This window comes from Pangasianodon hypophthalmus, chromosome 6 (genome assembly GCF_027358585.1).
Source record: "Pangasianodon hypophthalmus isolate fPanHyp1 chromosome 6, fPanHyp1.pri, whole genome shotgun sequence".
Lineage (NCBI taxonomy): Eukaryota > Metazoa > Chordata > Actinopteri > Siluriformes > Pangasiidae > Pangasianodon > Pangasianodon hypophthalmus.
Window position 1 is genome coordinate 25,438,003 of NC_069715.1, and position 20,831 is coordinate 25,458,833.

The window sequence follows — 20,831 nt, forward strand, 5'->3', positions numbered from 1 at the left end:
GGAGCTTCCCTTGGGACCACACAAGGATCTGGCGCGCCAGCCTGTAAAGGGGGCGCGAACGCAGACCTCCCTGGCGGTTGATGTAAGAGACCACCGTCGTGTTGTCGGTGCGCACCAACACGTGGCGGCCTCTTAGGTCTGGGAGAAAGTGTTTCAGAGCCAGAAACAAGGCCAGCATCTCCAGGCGGTTGATGTGCCAAGTGAGATGGCGGCCGCTCCACAGACCATGGGCAGGACGGCCACTCATGACCGCTCCCCATCCGGTGAGGGACGCATCCGTCGCTAGCACTACGCGGCGACCAGGAGCTCCCAGGACCGGGCCCTGAGACAAGAACCCAGGTTCTCTCCACACAGCTAAGGCACGGCGGCATCGCCGCGTGACCTTGATCATGCAGAGCGGGTTTCCTCTGTTTCGGAAAAAAACCCTGGTCTTGAGCCACCACTGTAGGGGTCTCATGTGCAGCAGGCCAAACTGTATCACGTTGGACGCAGCTGCCAATAGGCCCAGCAGTCTCTGAAACTGCTTTACAGTGAGTGACCGGCCTACTTTCACTCTCGCAACCGCTGTGAGGACCGACTCGATCCGAGCAGGAGACAAACGTGCCTGCATCGTGGTCGAATCCCACATGACGCCTAGATAAGCGGTTCTCTGAGCTGGAGAAAGCATGCTTTTCTCGGCGTTTAGTCTTAACCCCAGTTCCTTCATATGGGCGAGAACGACATCTGCTCTGAATGAGCTAAAATCTGCTCTGAATGAGCTAAAATCAACCAGTCGTCGATATAATTCAGTACGCGGATGCCCTGTAGTCGCATAGGAGCCAGGGCAGCATCCACGCACTTCGTGAAGGTGCGGGGTGAGAGTGTTAGGCCGAAGGGAAGAACCCGATACTGGTAAGCTTCGCCCCCGAAAGCGAACCTCAGGAACTTCCTGTGTGGGGGAAGGATGGAGATGTGGAAATACGCATCTTTTAGGTCGATCGTGACAAACCAGTCCTCGGACCTGATCTGAGACACGACCTGAGTGACGGTAAGCATCCTGAACTTCAGTCGAGCGACTGAGAGGTTCAATTGCCGCAAGTCCAAAATGGGACGCAGCCCTCCCCCCTTCTTGGGAACAATGAAGTACCGGCTGTAGAACCCTGACTCTCTGTTGTGAGGAGGGACCACCTCGATGGCCTCCTTCCTCAGGAGAGTGTGTACTTCCTGCTCCAATACCAGAGCCTGCTCGGGACCCACCACAGTGGGAAGAACCCCAGAAAAACGAGGTGGAGGCGAGCCGAACTGAATTCGGTAGCCTCTTTCTACAGTACGCAGGACCCAATGAGACACATTCGACAGAAGTTTCCACGCTGCCAGAAAGCTCACTAAGGGAATCAGTCTCTCGAGACTGACCTCTGGTGTAATAGAAGCGGTTAGCTGGGTGCCCTGAGGTGGCGAACCGACATGGGGGAAATGAGCTAACCGCTGCGAAGGCCTCAGAAGAGGCAGCGAGCCTCCCAGACCTGCTACGTTGCCGGGCGAGAACTGGGAGAGGAGCTCGCCGGAGACCGCTGCGCCCTGAAGCACCATAGGTGGCAGGGTTGGCAGATCGACCTCCTGAGGGCACTGGGGGGACCCGGGCACCGTGAGATGAGGTGTACGCCGCGTCGCCCCAGAGGGGCCCGCCCTCGGAAGCCCTGGGCCAAAACCATCAGGGCTTCTTAGCCGCGGCCCTTCTGGACATGAGGACGGTCCTCAGATCCGCCTTAGTGCCCGAAAGGCCGGGCCCAGAGCATCGTCGCGACTCCTGCTCCCGCCTCGGGGGAGCACGGGAGGTGACGCTCTGTTTTTGGGCCTCCCTGTAGGAGGGGGCCGTACACGGAGGGGGCTGCCCCCGCCCAGCAGCCCCACGAGCTAGAGAGCGACGGGGGAGGAACCGCTGGAACGCCACCGCCTGAGCACGGGCCTGCTGGTATCTCTCGACGACGGAGTCTACCGCGTCGCCAAACAGGCCTGAGGGAGTAAGCGGGGCGTCCATGAGCACGACCCTGTCCTTCTCTTTCATATCGGACAGGGTCAGCCAGAGGTGTCTCTCCGGCGCGGAGGGACATATCAGCGGCCCGCCTGAGCTCAGCTACCTGCTCAGACGTCCTCTCCCCCTGCTCATCCAGCTCTTTAAGCAGGTCGGCCTGGTACGCCTGTAACACCGCCATGGTGTGCAGACACGCACCGGCCTGACCTGCTGCCGTGTACGCCTTGCCTACCAGCGCTGAGGTGGTCTGCAGCGGCTTGGTAGGCAACGCCGGAGCCTTCAGGGACGATGCAGCAGCAGGGGACAGATAGCTGGCTAGCATCTGTTCAACCCTGGGCATCGCCCTGTAACCGGAGTAGTCCAGCCCCGCCACATTAGCGTAATGGGAAGAAGTGGGGCTGAACAACCGGGCTGAAAACGGCCTATTCCAGGACCTCGACACCTCAGTGTGGAGGTCCGGAAAAAAGGGCAGGCTCCGGGGCAGTGGTGGCGGCCTACTGCGTAGAAAACGCTCATCCAGTCTAGAGCCCTGAGGCTCAGGCCGTGACTCAGCGGGCCAGTCAATGTTAAGCTTCGCGACTGCCCGCGAGCAGCTCCCCGTATTGAGGAGACTGCGGCTCAGGGTCGACGCTCTCCACATCGACCTCCTCGGAGGACGATAGGTGGAGCGCCGAGTCCGCTCCCCGGGGGGAAGAAACCGCAGAGCGTGCTTCCGAGCCCAGGGAGGGGACAGTGGACCTGGAGGGTGAGGAAGGAGAAAGGGACAGGCCCGTCTCCATTCCCTCCGCCAGGTCCATCTGCGAGCCCCACGAGCGCAACCGCCGCTCTGCCTCGGCAGAAGCGGGGCCAGCACCGCGAGGCACGCTAGTGAGGGCTCCCTCCTCAAAGAGAGCCCAGCGGAGAGTGCGCAGCGGTAAACGCTCGCAATGTGCGCAGCCGGCTTCCTCGAGAGCTGACTGAGCTTGCTCCGCTCCCAAACAGGCAAAGCACAGACTGTGTGTATCCCCGCCCATAATATATCGCGGACAGGGAGGAACACACAGCCTGAAGCGCTGCCCGCTCTCGCCCTTAGTCTTATCTTTGGCCTTTGGCATGCCGCCGATAAAACACAAAATAGACAGAACAAAGACAGACAATATACATAGAGCGCTTGCTGAAAACAGGAAGCTAACGCGGGGCTCGCCGCTCGGGCTTTTATGCTTCCGGGTCGCTACGTCACCCCGCCCCTGACGTCTCGCCCATCCATTGGACGGATTAGACACATGATTCAGAGCGCGGTCACGCTGGGGCGTTCCCATAGCGTTTCGTGACGCAGCTCGAGTTCCTGAAGGGGAACTCAAGTTTCTACATAACAGTAACTTAAGTTCAAGGTAGAAATTTCTTTTTAACTGACTTAAATGACTGATATAAGAGAAAAGCCTGAAAATTGAAAAAGCCAAATGCCACACTGACCGTCTTGCTTGTTTGATTATTACATTCTATCAAACATGGAAAGTTCTGTTTGGAAATAAATCAGCATTACACACACCCACACACACACACACACACACATTTGTCTTACTATCCTTGTGAGGTCCATAATTATTAATGCAGCTAATTGCTGCTATTACTCTGCCTAAATCTAAAGCTTTATCCTCAGTATCCAAAAGGAAAAAATTTAAATAAAAGCTGCAGCTTTTGTTAAAAACAATGTCGCACAGGTCAAATTGTCAGATTATTCCTAATTCTTCCCATTCAAATTATACCTATTCTTATGGGGACATTGGTCTCCATATACATATTAAAACATTCCCACACACACAGCCTGTGTTGGACTGTTCTCTGCTATTATTTAAAGAAACAAAACAGAATGCAGTTAGAATAGTACACCAAAAACAAGACATTTTATTAAAAACATAATACAGGTGCTTCATTTTGGATCTCAGGACACTAACTTGTCACTGTCCATTTCACATTGTTTACTCTTTAAGTTTTAATTTGGCTTTAGATTGCTTTTCATTTTCAATATCTACATATTGTAGCTACAGAGGACTCAGTATTCATAGCTACATATACAGTCAGGTCCGGAAGTATTTGGACAATGACAGAGTTTTTGTGATTTTGCCTTTATACACCACCACAATGGATTATAAACAATCACAATGAAATAAAACAATCAAGATGTGATCGAAGTGTAGACTTTCAGGTTTATTTTAAGTGGTTCCACAAAAATATGGCATTTACCATTTAGGAATTACAGCCATTTTAAGCAAAGTACTTCCATTTTCAGGGGCTCATGGTATTTGGACAATTGACTGACAAGAAGTTAATTGACTGGGTGCGGTCCATTCCCTCATTACTTCAAGACAAATGAAGCAGATAAAAGGTTCTGGAGTTGATATCAGATATTGAGTTGGCATTTGGCAGCTGTTCGACTGGAGCTACCAATATGAAGTCCAAGGAGATCTCAATGCAAGTGAAGGAGGTCATCATTAGGCTGAAAAAACAACATAAATCTATAAGAGAGATAGCAAAAACCTTAGGTGTGGCCAAATCAACAGTTGGGTACATTCTTAAAAAGAAAGAAAGCACTGGTGAGCTCAACAAAATCGAAAGGCCTGGAAGACCACGGAAGATAACTAAAGTGGATGATCGCAGAATCCTTTCCTTGGTGAAGAAAAACCCCTTCACAACATCAAATAAGAATACTCTGGAGAAGGTAGGTGTATCATTGTCAAAATCTGCAATCAAGAGACGCCTTCATGAATGTAAATACAGAGGGTTTACAACAAGGTGCAAACCACTGGTAACATTCAAGAACAGGAAAGCCAGATTAAACTTTTAGAAAACATCTTAAAAAAAAAACATGTTCCGGAATAAGATTCTTTGGACTGATGAAACCAAGATTAACTTGTACCAGAATGATGGGAAGAGAAAAGTATGGCAAAAGAAAGGAGCAGCTCATGATCCATAGTATACCACATCATGTGTCAAACGTGGTGGAGGCAGTGTTATGGCATGGGCATGTATGGCTGCCAATGGAACGGGCTCACTGGTGTTTATTGATGATGTGACTGCTGACAGAAGTAGCAGGATGAATTCTAAGGTGTATAGTGCTATACTCTCTGCTCACATTCAGCCAAATGCTACAAAACTGATAGAACGCCGCTTCACAGTGCAGGTGGATAATGACCCTAAACATAACATCCCCCAAAGCATCTCCAGGGAGGAAAATCAGAATTTAAGTTTTGAGAACATGGGCTCCAGACTTCAGGTAGTCAATAACTGTATTAAAATTATGGTTATATTTACAATTATGTCACTTTGTCCAAATACCTTTGAGCCCCTGAAAATAGAGGTACTTTGTTGAAAATGGCTGTAAATGCTAAATGGTAAATGCTATATTTTTGTGGAACCTCTTAAAATAAAGCTGAAAGTCTACACTTCAATCACATCTTGATTGTTTTATTTCAAATCCATTGTGGTGGTGTATAAAGTGACACAGTGACACAGATGTGGAGACATTGCCAGCAAGGAAATATTCTGGTTGTAGTTAGGAAAGCCATGTTGTTTTGATGCATTCAAAGGAGCATGTTCTCTTGATTCTCTGCCATATTTCTTCATCTTACTTGTTACTTATTTGTGAAATTTTGCTTCCGAAATATTTAACTCTTGCAGTAGGCAGAAAAAAGTGAAAAATTATGAAGTTGATATGTTAGTAATGAAATTGTAAGAAAAGATATGACAAACTCATATCTCACCCTAATCGCAATGATTTGTAACATTTTATACAAATTCATTTGTGAGAATCCTTACAATGATTATTGATGAGAGGATTCCTCTGTAGATGCTGTTGAGAATGTCTGATGGAGAGTATCAGGTGTATATGCTTCTAATGTTTCTGCTTTTTTCTCATGCTTTCTGAAGCATGAAAAGACATGAATACAACTGTAACCTGAATGGTAATTTTCTGGTATCAGATTGCTCAGTTGTGAAAAAGATTTTCATTCACCTTGAGGATGACAATGAATCCATTTTGAACCTGTTTTCTGTGCACACGGATGATATGTGTTGAATATAGCAGTGAGTGAACAGGCAAGCCTGACTAATGTGGTCATTTTGATTTCACCAAAGCAATTTCCTCTTCATAAAAGACATTTTGGTGGACAATATTTCTGTATAATATTCTACAAGTGTTTCAAGTTCTATAAAAGCAATGAATAGATTCTGCTGTTGCTTCTAATTGCTGCTCTTAGGTGCTATTCTATGTACGTACATCTAGAATTGAGTACATTTGAAACAGTCAAGATAATAAGACCTTTTTTTTTTTTTTAAGATTATAGCATTTTTTTCCTCAAAATGATATGGAACAGATTATTGACACCCCTAAACACTACTGAATACAACCAATGTAAAATATGATGCTCTGGGGCTGGTTTGTGTTTGTTGTGAAGATTGATTCTTCATAAATTCTGCTGAGTGCCAGGATATTTTAGCTCAAAATCCTCTGGTTGCCACTGTTAGAAGGTTACTATTGATCTTTCAATGCCAAATATGCACTCAATTCAAAACAGAAGTTAGCCAGATAGCATTGCCTCCTCAGAGCTCCACGGTCCCTGGTTTGATCCTTAGCTTATGGTTACTGTCAGTGTGGAGTTTCACATGTTCTCCCTGTGTCCACGTAGGATACCATATACTTTAACTATACAACCTCTGAAATATATACAGTATGGCATATTTTCTTTTTATTTATGTTTTTGCACACACAAAATAGGATGCAATGTGCATTAATAAGAGCTCTACCATTGCATATAAAATTATCTTAGCTAGGCAATAGAATAATTGTATTATTCTTTGTGGTTTGGCAAAGTACTTCCCCGTGAACAAAATTATAAGAAGTGGCTTTTCAAATGTCCTTGTGAAAGAGGCCATGTGTGCACACACTGCACTGTGTGCTGTAACAGTTCTTGGCTGCAGAAAGGACCAACTTCTATTTTCCCCTCTCAACTCATGACCATAAATAACCCTGCAGTGTTTCTCTGGCCTATTCTGGTCCTAATCTTCTTCTTTTGTAGAAACAACAGGAAACCATGAAAAAACACTTCTAGAGGTGGATACTTGTATCATGGAATGCTGCATGTTATTTTAGGACAGCACTAACTTTAACAGCCTTTACTGTTCAGGGCTAGGGAAATGTCCCCCGCTTGACCCTACTACATGAATTCATTACAGATTGCATGTGTTATGATGTGTTTCCTTAGCATTTACCTCACCATACTAATCCACAAAGCAGTGGGACAGAGGTTGACTGTTGCTGCCTTAGATTTCAGATCTCTGGGAGCCCATTGTATGTAAAAACTCTCACTCCCCCCTATCACTCCCCCTTATTTGGTGTTCTGGCATCCGGTCAAAATTGTACACAGTCAGATTCAGTTAAAGACAGGGTGGTTTCATAATATTATGCCATTACATTGTTTCTTGTTCCTGGAAATGGAGCACATAGAACAGATATTCGCAAAAATTTCCACTCATCATCAGTGGGCCAAAAAAAACCATAGCCAAACAGGATAAAAAGCCAGACATCCCAGCCAAAATTCACATCAAAAAGTAATAATGGAGGGATTTTTTTGAAGGCTATAGTTTTGACAACCAGGTCAGTACCATCTCCAGAGCAGCACACAATCCTCTCTAACTGCTAACACTGAGAAACTTGTGCATGTTTTTTTTTTCTTTTATCAACTTAGGCTCTTATCTGGCCTAACTCATTTGTCCAGAAAGTGGCTGCCAGAATGCTGATAGTCTAAAACATTATATCATCTCATGAAAATGACAGGAATTATAACAAAACCCAAATAGAAGAGATTTTAGTTATGGCATCCCCAGCGTCAGGGTTTTTCTTTGTAAAAATCCCAGAGCTGTTGATAGCAATTTGTCGAAATCTACAACAATATTTTTTTTATATAAAAATAAATATAGTTTGAACCAGGTTTTATAGAGTGGTACAATGAGTTTCCAAGTGTTATTGTTTTATAGTTTTCTCTTTTTTAAAGTATTAAGTATACATTTTTGAAAAATAAAGACCTATTTAATTACTATGCTCTGAAAGCATAGTGCTATTTATTTATTTATTTGTTGTTTGTTTGTTTTATATTCATTTACATTTAAAATTATTTAGTACTATTCTGTGTGTATCTTTTTGTGACTGGTGTGCTTGTGTAAGTATTTTATGTGTTTATACAGCTACAGTACCATTTCCTGTTTCTTGAGTTCATTGTCCTTGAAGAAGCCTTCCTCCATCTCTAGCTCCTTCCTCCAGTGTAATGCTACAACATTGCTTATATTATTAACCCTCTGACGAGTAGGAGTTCAGCAAATCTGCTTGAATTAGCTAATTACAGATGTTTTATTTCTAGGGAAACATTCACAACCTACAACACAGACAGTGATTACAGTGGTTTTATGTCCACGCATGGGATATGTGGCTATGATTCTGTCCTAAATGTTAGAAACAAGTAACTATTCTTACTAGAATATGGTAACAAGTAAAACGTGTTGAGAAAATGTACAAAAAAGATACACATAAATAGGCACCAAGATAGAAGTGGTTAGCAAGATTTATGTAAATCACTTTACATAAATGACCCAGTTAATGGCTTACAGGGTTGCTAAACCCAGATGACCTAAAAGTAAGGTAGTAAATGTTACGGTTCATTTCATCTCTGTTTTTGCAAGTATGGCTTAGTAGTATGGTGGTAATAATAATTTGGTTGCACATTAATTTTTCCCTATTCTTGACCAGTTGATATTTTACTGGTCAGAAATGAAGCCATCTGTGCTGATGTGGATGGAGTGGTTTAACAGGAGGTGTAACATTAAAAATCTGGCTGAACATTAATCCAAAATTGCACTTAGCACCTCTTAGACACATTCTCAGTGTAGACACCAGGCCAAACTTATCTTTTGCTGACCTCATATGAAGGCCTCAAAGTTTTTCTCTGGTTTTGTGGATGTCAGAATTAATAGGCGACTTCACCTAGCTACTAAATACACCTGCACGAATTAATTTGTCCAATACAAATATCAGTTGCTGCTACTAAATGTAAATCATGCAGTTGATGCATCATTACACATGGAGCATGATATGATTAATAGAATCAACAAAATTCCAGATTATATAACAGTCTTGCCAAATTTATTACACCATAGAGACAAGGAAGACATATCCTCTTGTTCTTTTTTCTTTGCTCTAGGGTGCTCACACATGAGTAGTTACTCACAAAAAGACACAAAGAGACATGACGCACTTGGAACTCTTCACTGATGCCAAATTGTCAACTGTGTTTCTCCCTGGTGAATCCTATCCTGCAGGGGTTACTAGACAATGGTTCTCACAACTTTTCTGAAGGGAGCAATGGACCATCATCTGCCACACTTTCCAAAGAGTGGGATGTTCTCCTTGTGCTGGAGTCCCTTAAGACCTCTTCTCATGACCCCATGTAGGATACTGAACTGAAATAAGTTTCTCTAAAGACTGACTTTTTGCTGGTGATCACCTCATCAAAAGCCCACTTTGCATGCATGGGTGCCATGACCTTGTAGTTGGTTCCTACCCAAGTTCATATAGCCCAGTTTTGTTAAACAATTGAATTCCCTTGCAGTGTTCCACAAAGATATGCACCCTACAGTACTAGTTGATTAGACAATGGTCATCGGATCAGCATCAACTGTTCATCTGTCATAGATAAAGATACGGAGAGCTCCCATGTCTAAACAGAGACTAGCCAACTGGGTGATGAATGCCATCAACATGACCTTAGAAGTGTGTTGCTCCAGGAATTCTGTGCTCCTGTTCCCTGGCCATCACCATGCACCTTCTCTACAAGTTTAATGTCGCCCCTCCCAGTGGTGTGAGTGCGTAAGTTATTTCTCAGCACCTTCCTAGTCAATCAGGAATTGTAGCATTTACAATCAATCTGTCTTCATGATCCTTAAATGGTGGACCATCTACCAAAAGGTAGGTGTGTATAATGAAGTAGCTAGTAAATGTACAGTGTTTAAAATCCCACCACTGCTATGGTTAATACACTTGTATCAGGAGCTTATACACTAATATGCTACTACCATGTCAATGTTGTCAAGGGGGGCATAGAAATTGTACAGAGCAACAGCAACAGTGAGTAATTGCTGCAGAGATCTACAGATACCGTCCATCTGTATGTGCTTTATTAGCTAAATGGATGAGGCAAGGCAGGCAAAATGGCAGGCAAGTCAAGCAAAATCTGAGACGAAATCTAAAGTGCAAGGTCTAAAACTTCTTTTAGGTTTTCAACCAGAGAAACAAAAAAAAAATTAAAGTGAACCTTGGGGCAAGGATAGAAAAACAATACAAGGTCAAAATCAACAATCCAAGTATAACACAGATAAACACCAAACAACTGTGTGCGAGCAAGTGGGTTGATGGGCTAGTAGGCTGTACCTCAGAGCACTCTGTTGTCATAACAACAGCCAGTACTTTGGGGAGTGCGACCTCTGCTGGGACAATTATGTATTAGTGTGGGCTGGTGTAATGTTCTATCAGCATTTTTGTAGGCTGCATAACTAATTGGTTGACTGACCTTGCACATTGTAGTCTATTGAGCAGACAATTAAGCACCATTGAAAATAGGTGCAACAGTGAAAGCCTAGCAATACAGAGTTGAACTCACAACCTTCTGATCAGTAGGCTAGGCTCATAATCATTGAAACTTAACTATTGAACCACCACTACCCCACTGCCATTATTTTATTGAGTGATGAGGCTTTAGTGCTTCAGGTATCAATCCAACCAATAAAAGTGATGTTTCTACCATCAGGGCTCAGATGAAAATATATCAGTGGCTTAAGCTGAATGATAAAGGCTCACGATGCCACTCGAAGTGTTACCTGAAAGGTGAAGGTGATGTCTGAAGAAATTGGGTCATTCATCCCTGTTCCCTTCCCTGTTTAGTCTGTTGTCTCATGCTACTGGCATGCTATACTCCTGTGAGAGATTCTTCTTCTTATGCTGTTCTCTTCCAAAAAAAATTTTTCCTGTGGAGGAATTGTGATTTGGAAGAGTGTTATTGGATATAATCATTGCAGATGTCGTGCTGCATTGGTACTTAACAGACATATGTCCAGAAAACTTATTGCATCTGAATGTTAATTTAAACACTGATTTAATGCTAAAATAACAGATGTTCAAAAATATTGACAGATAACAGCGACAATGTAGCCTACATATTTGTTTGATAATCATGGAACTCTTGAGCAAGAACTGAATAAAAGGTACTGATTTGTTCAACTTAGTGACTCATTCAAAAATACCAACTTGTTTGAATGCCACCCAGTGGGCTAACCACTGCTTCAGTGGGCTAACCACTGTGTCTTACCCTCCATAGCAATTAACCTGCTGATTTGAGGATGAAATGGCAGCCAACTGGTCCAAATAATACAAGACGTGCACTAAGCACTGCATGGAATGCTCAGTAGGCTCACTCATTGGAGGCTGCAGGGTCAATAGTCTGATTAACAAAGTTGGTCATGGGTGGAAAATGTGGATTCACTCACAGAGGGACTCCAGAGTCCATTTGGTCACAAACACATACAAATAAGTTTATTGCCAAGCGTGCCATGCGCCAACTCTCTTAGCTGGATGGTTGCAAGCAGAAAGACAGTTTTAAGAACACCCCTTCAAGCCAACTTCATGTACAGGCTCAAAAGCACTTTAAGATATTCCAACTTAAGTGGGATGCCACATGCAGAGCTTTGGAGAGTATTATGGTGAATGAAGGCATCTCAGCCCTTTAAAAAGATAGTAATAAGCATTTGAGACTCCAGAGAGTTGCCATCCATGGTGCTGTGGTGAGCTGTGATAGCTGCCACATACACCTTCATGGTAGATAGATACTTGCCACTGTTCAGCAATCCATGAAGAACAGTCTAGATCCTAGAAACTGGACAGTACACAGGATTCATCCAATAAGGTGGATAGCATTCGCAGAACAATTTTCACCTAAGAACATACATGGATTGTGTGCTGGAGGCTATTGCATTCAGAGGTGTTTCCTGGGCTCTAGATCATAGTCTTCAGCTGGTGATTCAGTCCGAGGGGACAAACCACAGACACAGATATCCAGGTTGGAGATGGCAAATCTTGCTGTCCCTATGGACAACCGCCAAGGTGTTCTGACACCCAGTGAAAGTAGCAGTAGAAACCAAGGTCTTTCTGTCCATCTCAAGGCCACATATAGGGCTTTGTGTTCTAGTTGCTGAATAATATAGATTGGAAGGAATCAGTGGTAGAGAAGAAAAGGCACATAACTGGGAGAGAGGCCTGTTGTTATGCAGAGCAGCTTTACCAGGGAGAACCACAACCAGCAATCAGTTAACTTGCTACTGGTGAAGAGGTCTATGTGTACCTTACCAAACCTTTCCCAGATCTGGGCTATTACTATGGTGTAGACACTACTTCCCTGTACCACTCCCCTATGTTGCTTAACCACATTCTTTGGTTGGTGTCTCAGTAATGTAGTCCTCCATACCTATGCCCATGTGCAATTAAATTAGTCTCAGTGAGGCCAGTCGCGGTCAGGCCCACCTGAAGAGATTTTCAGCACAGCAAAAAAGCGACTGACCCTTGCTGCCCTAATGGCTAATATAAGTGGACCTGAACATGGCGACATCTGAGAACCGGCAAGAAGGGCTTCAGGACTCCTATCAGCTCCAGCTGTTTGGTGTACCTTACACCAGAGGTGGGCAACAACCCCTGGGAGCCCTGTGGCACCAGACAGCCCCCAACCTGTGAGATAATCATCTCGAGTGATTATCGCCGTCCAGTGGGGATCACACCCCTACTGGCTCCTTCTGCTAAAAACATCCTGCACTGTCAGTGGGCTAATAATCTGGCTTCCTCTACTGAGACAAGGACAAATTTCTCTCTGTGGTATTTGGGGCTGAGTTGCAGGAGGGTGACTCTTCTCGTCAATGCCTGCAGTTCAAGCAAGCCTAAGGATTACTGATGCTGCTGCCATCATCAGTACAAGCATTCTCAACAGAAGCTGATCTGCAGGTTGTGGCCTGGCTGAACCACACTGGCAATCATGATGATATTCACCACACACTAGCATGATGGACATGTTCTCAGAAAGCAGGTTAATTAGCTCCCTTATGGAGGGGTCAAAATTTGCAGATTGAGGAAACTGCTCCAATGCTAGCAGCATAATAAAAAAAATGTATTGCAATGTGTGCTACATGCACTGGTATAATTTTTCACAGGGGAGTCAGAGCATCTGTATTCAGCATACATGTAACATAGTGCTTTGTCTGGTAAAAGTAACAGTGATGCAACACAAGCATCAGCAGCAGGGATATATCTAAGACTCACCTGCTTTTCATGTGATCTGACGTGTACAATGGAACCCAGCTGTGGAAAAGGTTAGGGCTTGCTCATTACAATGTGGACCCACTCAAAAATGAAAAGCTGTTAATTAAATTAGCAGATATCCCAGCTAAGAATAGCAGAATCAGCAGTAAACAATGTGTGGTATGAACGTGGAGAACTCTTAAAAAACAGAGTGAGAACCATCTCAATGAAGTATGTGATAAATATTAAGTACATAGCATGGATGAGGTCACCGGCACCATGAGAAAAGTGTTCCCAGAACCTGTAGAAGTGTACATATGTCCAAAGTACAAAAACAAAAACAAACAAACAAAAAAAAACAGCTACTCAGATTTACAAGTGCGACTACGAGTCAGTAGTGTTTTAAAATAATGCTCATAACACCAATGTAGAATGAAAATAAAAGGAGGATAGCCTTGGAGGACACCTGCAGCGCGTGTAGACAAGAGTTGCGAGCTGCTAACGCAGAGCTCTGCAACATGTTCATGTAGACGGTAAGGCACAGATGAGAAGGAGACATCACTGTGATCTTATATGAAATAGGATAGAGGCAACTCTAAATGGTGCCTCATAGTTTCAGGATCCAAGATTTAATACTTACCTCTGGTTTCTCTGGATACTAGTTTCCTGTGGGTGTCCATGTGGGTTTCCTCTGGTTACATCCCACCTCCCAGAAACATGCAGGTTAGTAGATTGGCTAGTCTAAGTGTTTGTGTGTGTGTGTGTGTGTGGGTCTGTGTGTGGGTGTGTGCAGGAAGCCGTCCGATGGAATAGATGGACCTTTAGCCTTTCGTTTACTTAATTTCATTTAGTATTTTATCTTGGTTGTAGATTACTATAAAAACACTACTACTGATGTGTATAATGACTCAGCTCAATGTTTCTTTCCTAACCCAGCCACCAGATGTCTCTCAAGTTCTTGAGTATGTCCTATTCCTTAGATGTTTGGATCTTCCCCAAAAGTTGGCTTTTGAATACTGCAAACAGATGGAGTCCATGCAGAGGATAAACAGGCTTGGGAAACACTAATGATAAAATGATGTGAACGCTTTTTCAGTTCTATGCAAGGTCATAACACAGGCTTGAATCTTATTAATTAAGATATGATAACCATACTAATGAATTTCACAGTTCCTGGCACATCACAGGGTCTGTTTACAATGTCATATTTTTGAAAAATGATAATTCTGTTAAACAGTATATTCAGCAGCAGGGCATGCTTTGTTTTATTAGAGAGATTGCTCGAATTTTCTTTAAACTGGCTTTATAATTAAGTGGGTTGATCTTAGCCTTAAACAGTGTGTTAAAAATGTAGAAATAGGATCTATGGTACATATAGCACCATGTGTGATTGTGTGATGTGTGAACAACTACTTATTTTACTGGAATTTCCTAGAATTAAGCATTTTGAGTTTGCCCTCTAGTGGTCAACTGATCAACTGTATATTACTTTATTTTTGTCTGTCTGAGCTGCCATACCACATCAAAAGGATTCTTTCACATAACTTCATTAATAATTTAACAACCAAACTTAAATTTTAAGTCATTAGAATAATAAAATACATTATCAAACATGGAAAGACTGTGAGCAAACCTTTGTGAACATATTTTTTATGTCATCATTTTGGCCTAAATGTAGACAAACATATGTTTTTACTTGCATTTTACTCTTATTCTGCCAGCTACACACACCTCTTAACAGAAGGCACTTACAGACTATTACGAAATGTATAACATGAGAAGAGTTCATGGTGCATATCATCTTGGTTTGATTTAAATGATTTGGTTTCTATTCTTTCTTTTACAATTGTTTAATGAATGTGCTGAAGTGGCTGCACCCAATCAACAATCACCACACCATTTATTTGGAGGCACTTCCAGAATCTACAGGCAAGTATTCTGTATATAACACACATTTTCCAGTCTATTTTCCATTGAGGATATTCCAGTAAATTCATTGTTTATAACATAATACAAAATATACAACCATTTTAGATTTCATAGTAAGGGCATGCTGGTATCTTAATCCCTTATACTCTAGAAGTTTTTTTTAATCAACTGCTGCATTCTATAGCTGGAATACAATAGATATTGCTGATTTTCCTACTATGACCCACCTGATTTAATTAACTAATTATTGACCAGGTTTATTAAGATAATATAAGTTAAGATAATAAGTTAGTGCAGGGGGAAAAAAAAAAACAGACATACTGATGTTATTGAACTGATTGAGCTGCACTCCATTGGAGGCTTTTACTGTATATAGCTACGTCTTGTTTATTTGTTTCTTTTTTCTGCTATGTAATTATTACAACTATATGATGCTCATTATGGCTAAGTTATCAGCCCATTCTGTTGACCTTAAGAGCAAAAAGGTATCAGAAATTCATAGTATGATAACTGTAAAACCCAGCATCATGTTTTTTGGCATAGCAATTTCATAATTTCATATTAAATGACATTAAAAATAGGTAACACTGTTTTAGAAATAACATACAGTAAAATATTTTAAGTTTCTAGAGCATACAATAAAATAAATATTGTTTTGAACGCGTCCCAGAAGGTGATGAAACCGAAAATGGTGTATGGTGTATTGTAAACTAAATGACCATTTGTGGCAAATTCATAGTGTCTCGATTCATAGTGGCTGAGTTGTATAGCCAGATATAAATAAATAGTATTTGAGTATAACTATTTCAGATATCGTCATCATGGTATGCCATTATACCCCCATATATCAAGCCTTTTTCTTTATCTTGTATCTCTGCACTGTCGATGGTAATCTTGCCTAAAGACCCAGAGCCCTCCAATAGACTTGCAAATCGCCCTTCCCTTCTGTCACTGCATTAGCATACAGATGTTGTTAAAAAGAGAAAGTTGCCTCACAAAAGAAGTGGCCCTAGATTTTATTTACGGCCTCCGACCCCCATGACCAGAAAGAAAGGCAGGAACCATTGTCCTTGGACGAGCTCTCATCTGTTCATTCATCTTGAAGTTTGCATGTGTATGTGTGTCCAGCTGTCGGGTGTTTTTCACTTCTGGCATGGAATAAATGTGCGAATGCTGTTTAGATATGTCTGCATTATGTCAATAAAGAGACAAGATTCAGGGTAAAAAAGTATGAACTGATGCTGAATGTAAAGTTTCTGAAAGTTTATTTTAAAACAATCAACAATATATTATAAAGTGGGCATCACAACCCCAAGGAATGTAAACAGTCCATTTAAATTATATATGAAACAACACAATACAAAATCATAGCACATTATACTGTCTTTTTCTTGTACTGAATAAAGAAAAAAATAAATAAGTTTAAGTTAACAAAAGGCAATAGCTTACACAGGCAGCTAAGAGAGGAACTTGCAGTTTTTTTTTTCTTTTTTTTTTTTTTTAAAAAGGATCTACTACATTGTAAGCTTTTATTCAAAGTCAGAAAATGCACTTTTCTCCTATATGTATACATTGCAACAAACATTACATCTTTTGTCTCTATAATACAGATTGACAGTGCAAGAGACTAAGATGGTGTAGCACTTTTTCCTGATACATTGTCACACGGCCACTTACACACACACACATACACACACATGCAAATGCACACTCACACTTGTTTGTAATGATTGAGCCCAAATACTGATCTTAGTGAGCGTAAGAGAAGCGTAATAGAAAGTGGTGGAGTTTTATCACTTATGATCCTGAGATTTCTACATTCAGAGTCTGTACTGCTGGTCTTACTTAAAGCTGGGAAATAGCTCAAACAAAGCAAAGTCAAGAGATGTGTTCACTGTGTAAAAATGCATAAAAATGATATCAAAATGCAATCACAAAAGAATAAAACGGGCAATAAATAGAATCTTACACAAGAAGCTAGTTCAAACTACTTAGTAAATCTATCAATTTATAAAATGCCTTCACTAAAGGCTACACTTTGTTTACAGTACATGTCTGGGTTCAAGGTTAGGGGTCGGCCTACAGCTAAATATAGACTAAAGTTGCTCAGCTTTGGTTAAACCACAGATTTGTGCATGGAGTAGAACATGCTCATCTGTACTATTGCTTAATTTTTTACACTTTCCAAACATAATGGGTACAGAAAGGTTCTCAGAACCTTTCCTTGCATCTAGGAGACCCAAAAGTGTGTGAATCTTGAGTGAAATACCCAGTACAGTTTCAACTGGTATACAACAGTATACATTGGCACACAGCAAAAAGCCACAGTGTTAGAGTAACACCTATAGGGTTCAGATCAGGTCACGTGGTCACAAATGCACACTAGTATATTCTAGGACGTACTAGTGAATTCCAGTTTTTTTCCTCGAATTAATGTGCAGTTGTCAAAGCTATGGGTGTTAATTCAAAACTATGGAATTTTCTGTGTAAACTTTTGATGTATCAGATAAAGACGTTTTAAAAAAATCTATAACAAATCAAAGCCAATATGCAATATGCACAGATTAATCGTCTGAGACAGACAGGCGGCTGAAGATGGGTAGACGCCTGCATCCTTCTACACCAGGCGAGTCGCAGCCGCTTAGGCTCCCGGAGCTCGAGTAGCCGTCGTGATCAGAGAGCGAGTCCGCGGACGCGCTGCGCTGCAGAGCCGCGATCCGGTCGCTGAGCGCGATATCTGCTGTGAACCCGAAGCCGTGCTTCAAGGCTCCGTGCTCTGGCAGCAGCGGTGGAGACGGGAGGTCAGAGCTGCACGAAAAGGAAGATGACGGTGGAGGAGACACGGAAGCCGCTCTGGTGAACGCGAGGGGGTCTGGCAGGGCCTGGAAAGCGGCCACGGTGGCTCGGGAAGAAAAGCCGGCGAAGCTGACGCTCTGGCGCAACAGGCGCGGGCGCTCTCTGGTGGTACTCGTGGCCTGCCGCTGTTGCTGCTGCTCGTCGGCGTTGTGGATGAAGTGACAGCGCGCGCCGTACGGACAAAAGCCCACGGTGTGGAAGGTACGACACGGCTCGGTTTTGTACTTGGGGTGCCTGCTCAGGCCGCGCAGCTCATCTGCGCCGTGCGCAAACTGGCACTTGGCACCGTACTTGCACGCTCCGCTCTCCTCGTAGGTGCGGCAGAGCTCGGTTTTGTAGCGCGCAGACACGGCAGGCACCGGCGTCGCTCTTGGGGAGGGCGGGGAGACGCTCAGGCCCGGCGGGGAGACACTCAGGCCTGGAGGAGGGGGTAGAGTGGACTCGCCACTCACGTGTCCTTCGATCATACTCACGGAGCGGTCAGCCCGGAACGGGATGCGCTGTAGGGCCGAGCGCGGAAGCTGCTCCCGGATCCATGGCTGGTTGCTAATGCTTGTGAGGGACCAGAAGTCGTCTGTAGGGTCTATGACTCCTCCACCAATGTTGAATTTGGAGTTGGGAAGCGTGACAGGGCACAGGGAATGTCTGCGCTGGAACCCGACGGCGCGCCGCGGCCCATCCTGCACTTCTAGACTCTGAAAAGTCTATTAGACAGAGAAGGAGTTTAAGAATTTTTAATACAAAGCACTACTACCAAGGTTGACAGATCTTCAGCAAAATCATGAACACAGTTACTCTATTCAACCACAGACTTCCACCATTTCCATCACCTTTCCCCTTTTTTCCCCCTTACTGCAAATGGTAAGGAACACCGACCACCTGGCAACACTGCAAACTCTCACAGTGCTGAATAAAGTTATACAGTGCTTTAGTTCACATCAGACACAACTGAATTCATTCACTTCATTAGGCACTGGGCATAACCAAAACTATGGGTACCAAATGACTCCCTACTATCATTATAACTGCCCACAGTGAGTATGAGAACCACCTAAAACTTCTAAAGTTTTCCTAAAGTGCTTTCTTTTTGTATCAAATGTATGTTTTTGTATGAAAAATCTAGCAATTCAGTTATAGACAGTAGCAATGTAAAACAACTCCATTAACTGCATCTGAGCACAAAAATAAGTGAATTAAAGCATTGTTGATTACTTACCTTGCAAAATTCCTCATCCAACTCCAGAAAAGGTGTAAGGAGATTTGATGGCATTGCGAAGATGCCTTAGAAACTAGGCCTGAGAAACTGCAGCCAAGAAAGTGTGAAGTTGTTCGAGGATTGGGGTGTGAGGCACTCCTACACTCTTACCGCCCATCTGCTGGAATTCCCTTTTATAAGCAGAAACTTTGGAGCCCCTCCCACATTTTGGTAAGACGGTATTTCACGCCCCTTTAAGTGTGACCAGGGCTCCATTTACACTCTTCTCCCAGTATTAGTCACTTTTATTGCATTAAAACACGAGTTGAATCAGTCTTTGCCACTTTCCAGTGATTTACCATATCATCATTTTGAATTTGCATTGTATATAAGCCACTCTTGACCTGCCAACACCTGAGGATTATATGCACTTAGAAACACAGAGTGCTTTAGAAGAAAAGTTTTGAATTCCTTTGTGAACAGCATTGTGCTTCAGAAATTGCAATTAACTAGTCTAATTTAATTATAATTCATTACAAGGCATTAAGTACTGTATAAAGTAGAGAGTGACTACAATATCCTGTAGTTTCAACTGTAAATTAATTCACTATTTAGAATTGTAGTTGTAAAGTTATTTAGTTATTTATAAACACTATTCATATGTTTTTGAGCAAAACAGTTTTAGTACATATTATTCTTTAAAAAAAAAAAAAAGGATTTTCTTTCTCTTTTTACATTATAACATTATATTCCTTTTTAGTAGCCTAAACCTTTTTTTAGATCAAAATATTACTGATCCATAGTCACACTGAGTACCTTTTAAATATTAAATTTAAATACAGTATGACTTAAAGTAAATATGCTGGCACACTTAAGAAATATGAATAATAAGCTTATGATTTAATGTCCCAGAGTGAATATAATTTTCACCTAATGTTAATCAATTCTCTAATTTTAACTAAGCTCCTCAATATCACAGTTGATTATTTTTAATTGAGGAAGCAAACAATTGTAATTATGATTATTTTTAAGATTATCTGTATAGCCCTATTATAATTATATTATTGTATGAGAATTTGAGATTGAACATTTATATCTTAGGCTCAGCTAAGAGGCACATTCCTGCACAAACATTAGATGCACCAGTTCTTTTGTGTTATCCCTGTATGATTTGTTCATCTCTAAGGCAGTTTACTAAAAATGTTATATCTTTTCCCCTATACATATATTTTCTTCTTCCATCATTCTGCCACTACTGGGTTTTTTACAGTATCTGATGGGGGATTCATCAGGGTAATCTCAGTCATATAGTCTAGTCATCTCAGAAATGGCCTTCTATAAGCACCCTGGCTCGGCCCTGATAAGGTAATCTGCAAAATATTTCATAACGGCGCAACATGATGCACCATGACCCCCCCTGACCGCACTTTATTATTCATTCCAAATGTTGTAGTGTCAAAACCTTGCTCTCGGTTTCA

General features: G+C 42.4%; 2 protein-coding genes and 1 long non-coding RNA gene across 5 annotated transcripts in view; 1 reads left to right on the forward strand and 2 right to left on the reverse strand.

The window, feature by feature from the left end:
• LOC113526534 (uncharacterized) overlaps positions 1-14,028 on the reverse strand; it is a 38,092-nt gene extending 24,064 nt beyond the window's left edge. The window contains exon 1 of one of the 3 annotated variants that reach the window (XM_053234868.1): positions 14,014-14,028. The gene's annotated coding sequence lies outside the window, so the exon portion shown is untranslated. Of the gene's footprint in view, positions 1-10,912; positions 11,046-14,013 lie in introns of those variants that run through there. The other 2 variants (XM_053234869.1, XM_053234867.1) reach the window with 2 other exon arrangements.
• On the forward strand, positions 13,710-16,397 carry LOC117597584 (uncharacterized). The gene is made up of 3 exons (XR_004578347.2): positions 13,710-13,906; positions 14,036-14,096; positions 14,310-16,397. It is a non-coding gene; the product is annotated as an uncharacterized LOC117597584 (long non-coding RNA).
• A 153-nt stretch (positions 16,398-16,550) lies between these two features.
• LOC113526369 (mRNA decay activator protein ZFP36L1) lies at positions 16,551-19,543 on the reverse strand. The gene is made up of 2 exons (XM_026913337.3): positions 19,375-19,543; positions 16,551-18,862 (listed from the first exon to the last, which is right to left on the reverse strand). Exons 1-2 carry the CDS (start codon positions 19,426-19,428, stop codon positions 17,867-17,869), a joined length of 1,050 nt encoding a protein of 349 aa, XP_026769138.1. The 5' UTR covers positions 19,429-19,543; the 3' UTR covers positions 16,551-17,866.
• Between the last annotated feature and the right edge of the window lie 1,288 nt (positions 19,544-20,831).

Coding starts and splice junctions, on each gene's coding strand:
- LOC113526369 (XM_026913337.3), bottom strand. CDS start 19,428: ATGCCATCAAATCTCCTTACACCTTTTCTGGAGTTGGATGAGGAATTT. Junction 18,863..19,374: donor TGGATGAGGAATTTTGCAAG/GTAAGTAATCAA, acceptor TCTGTCTAATAG/ACTTTTCAGAGTCTAGAAGT.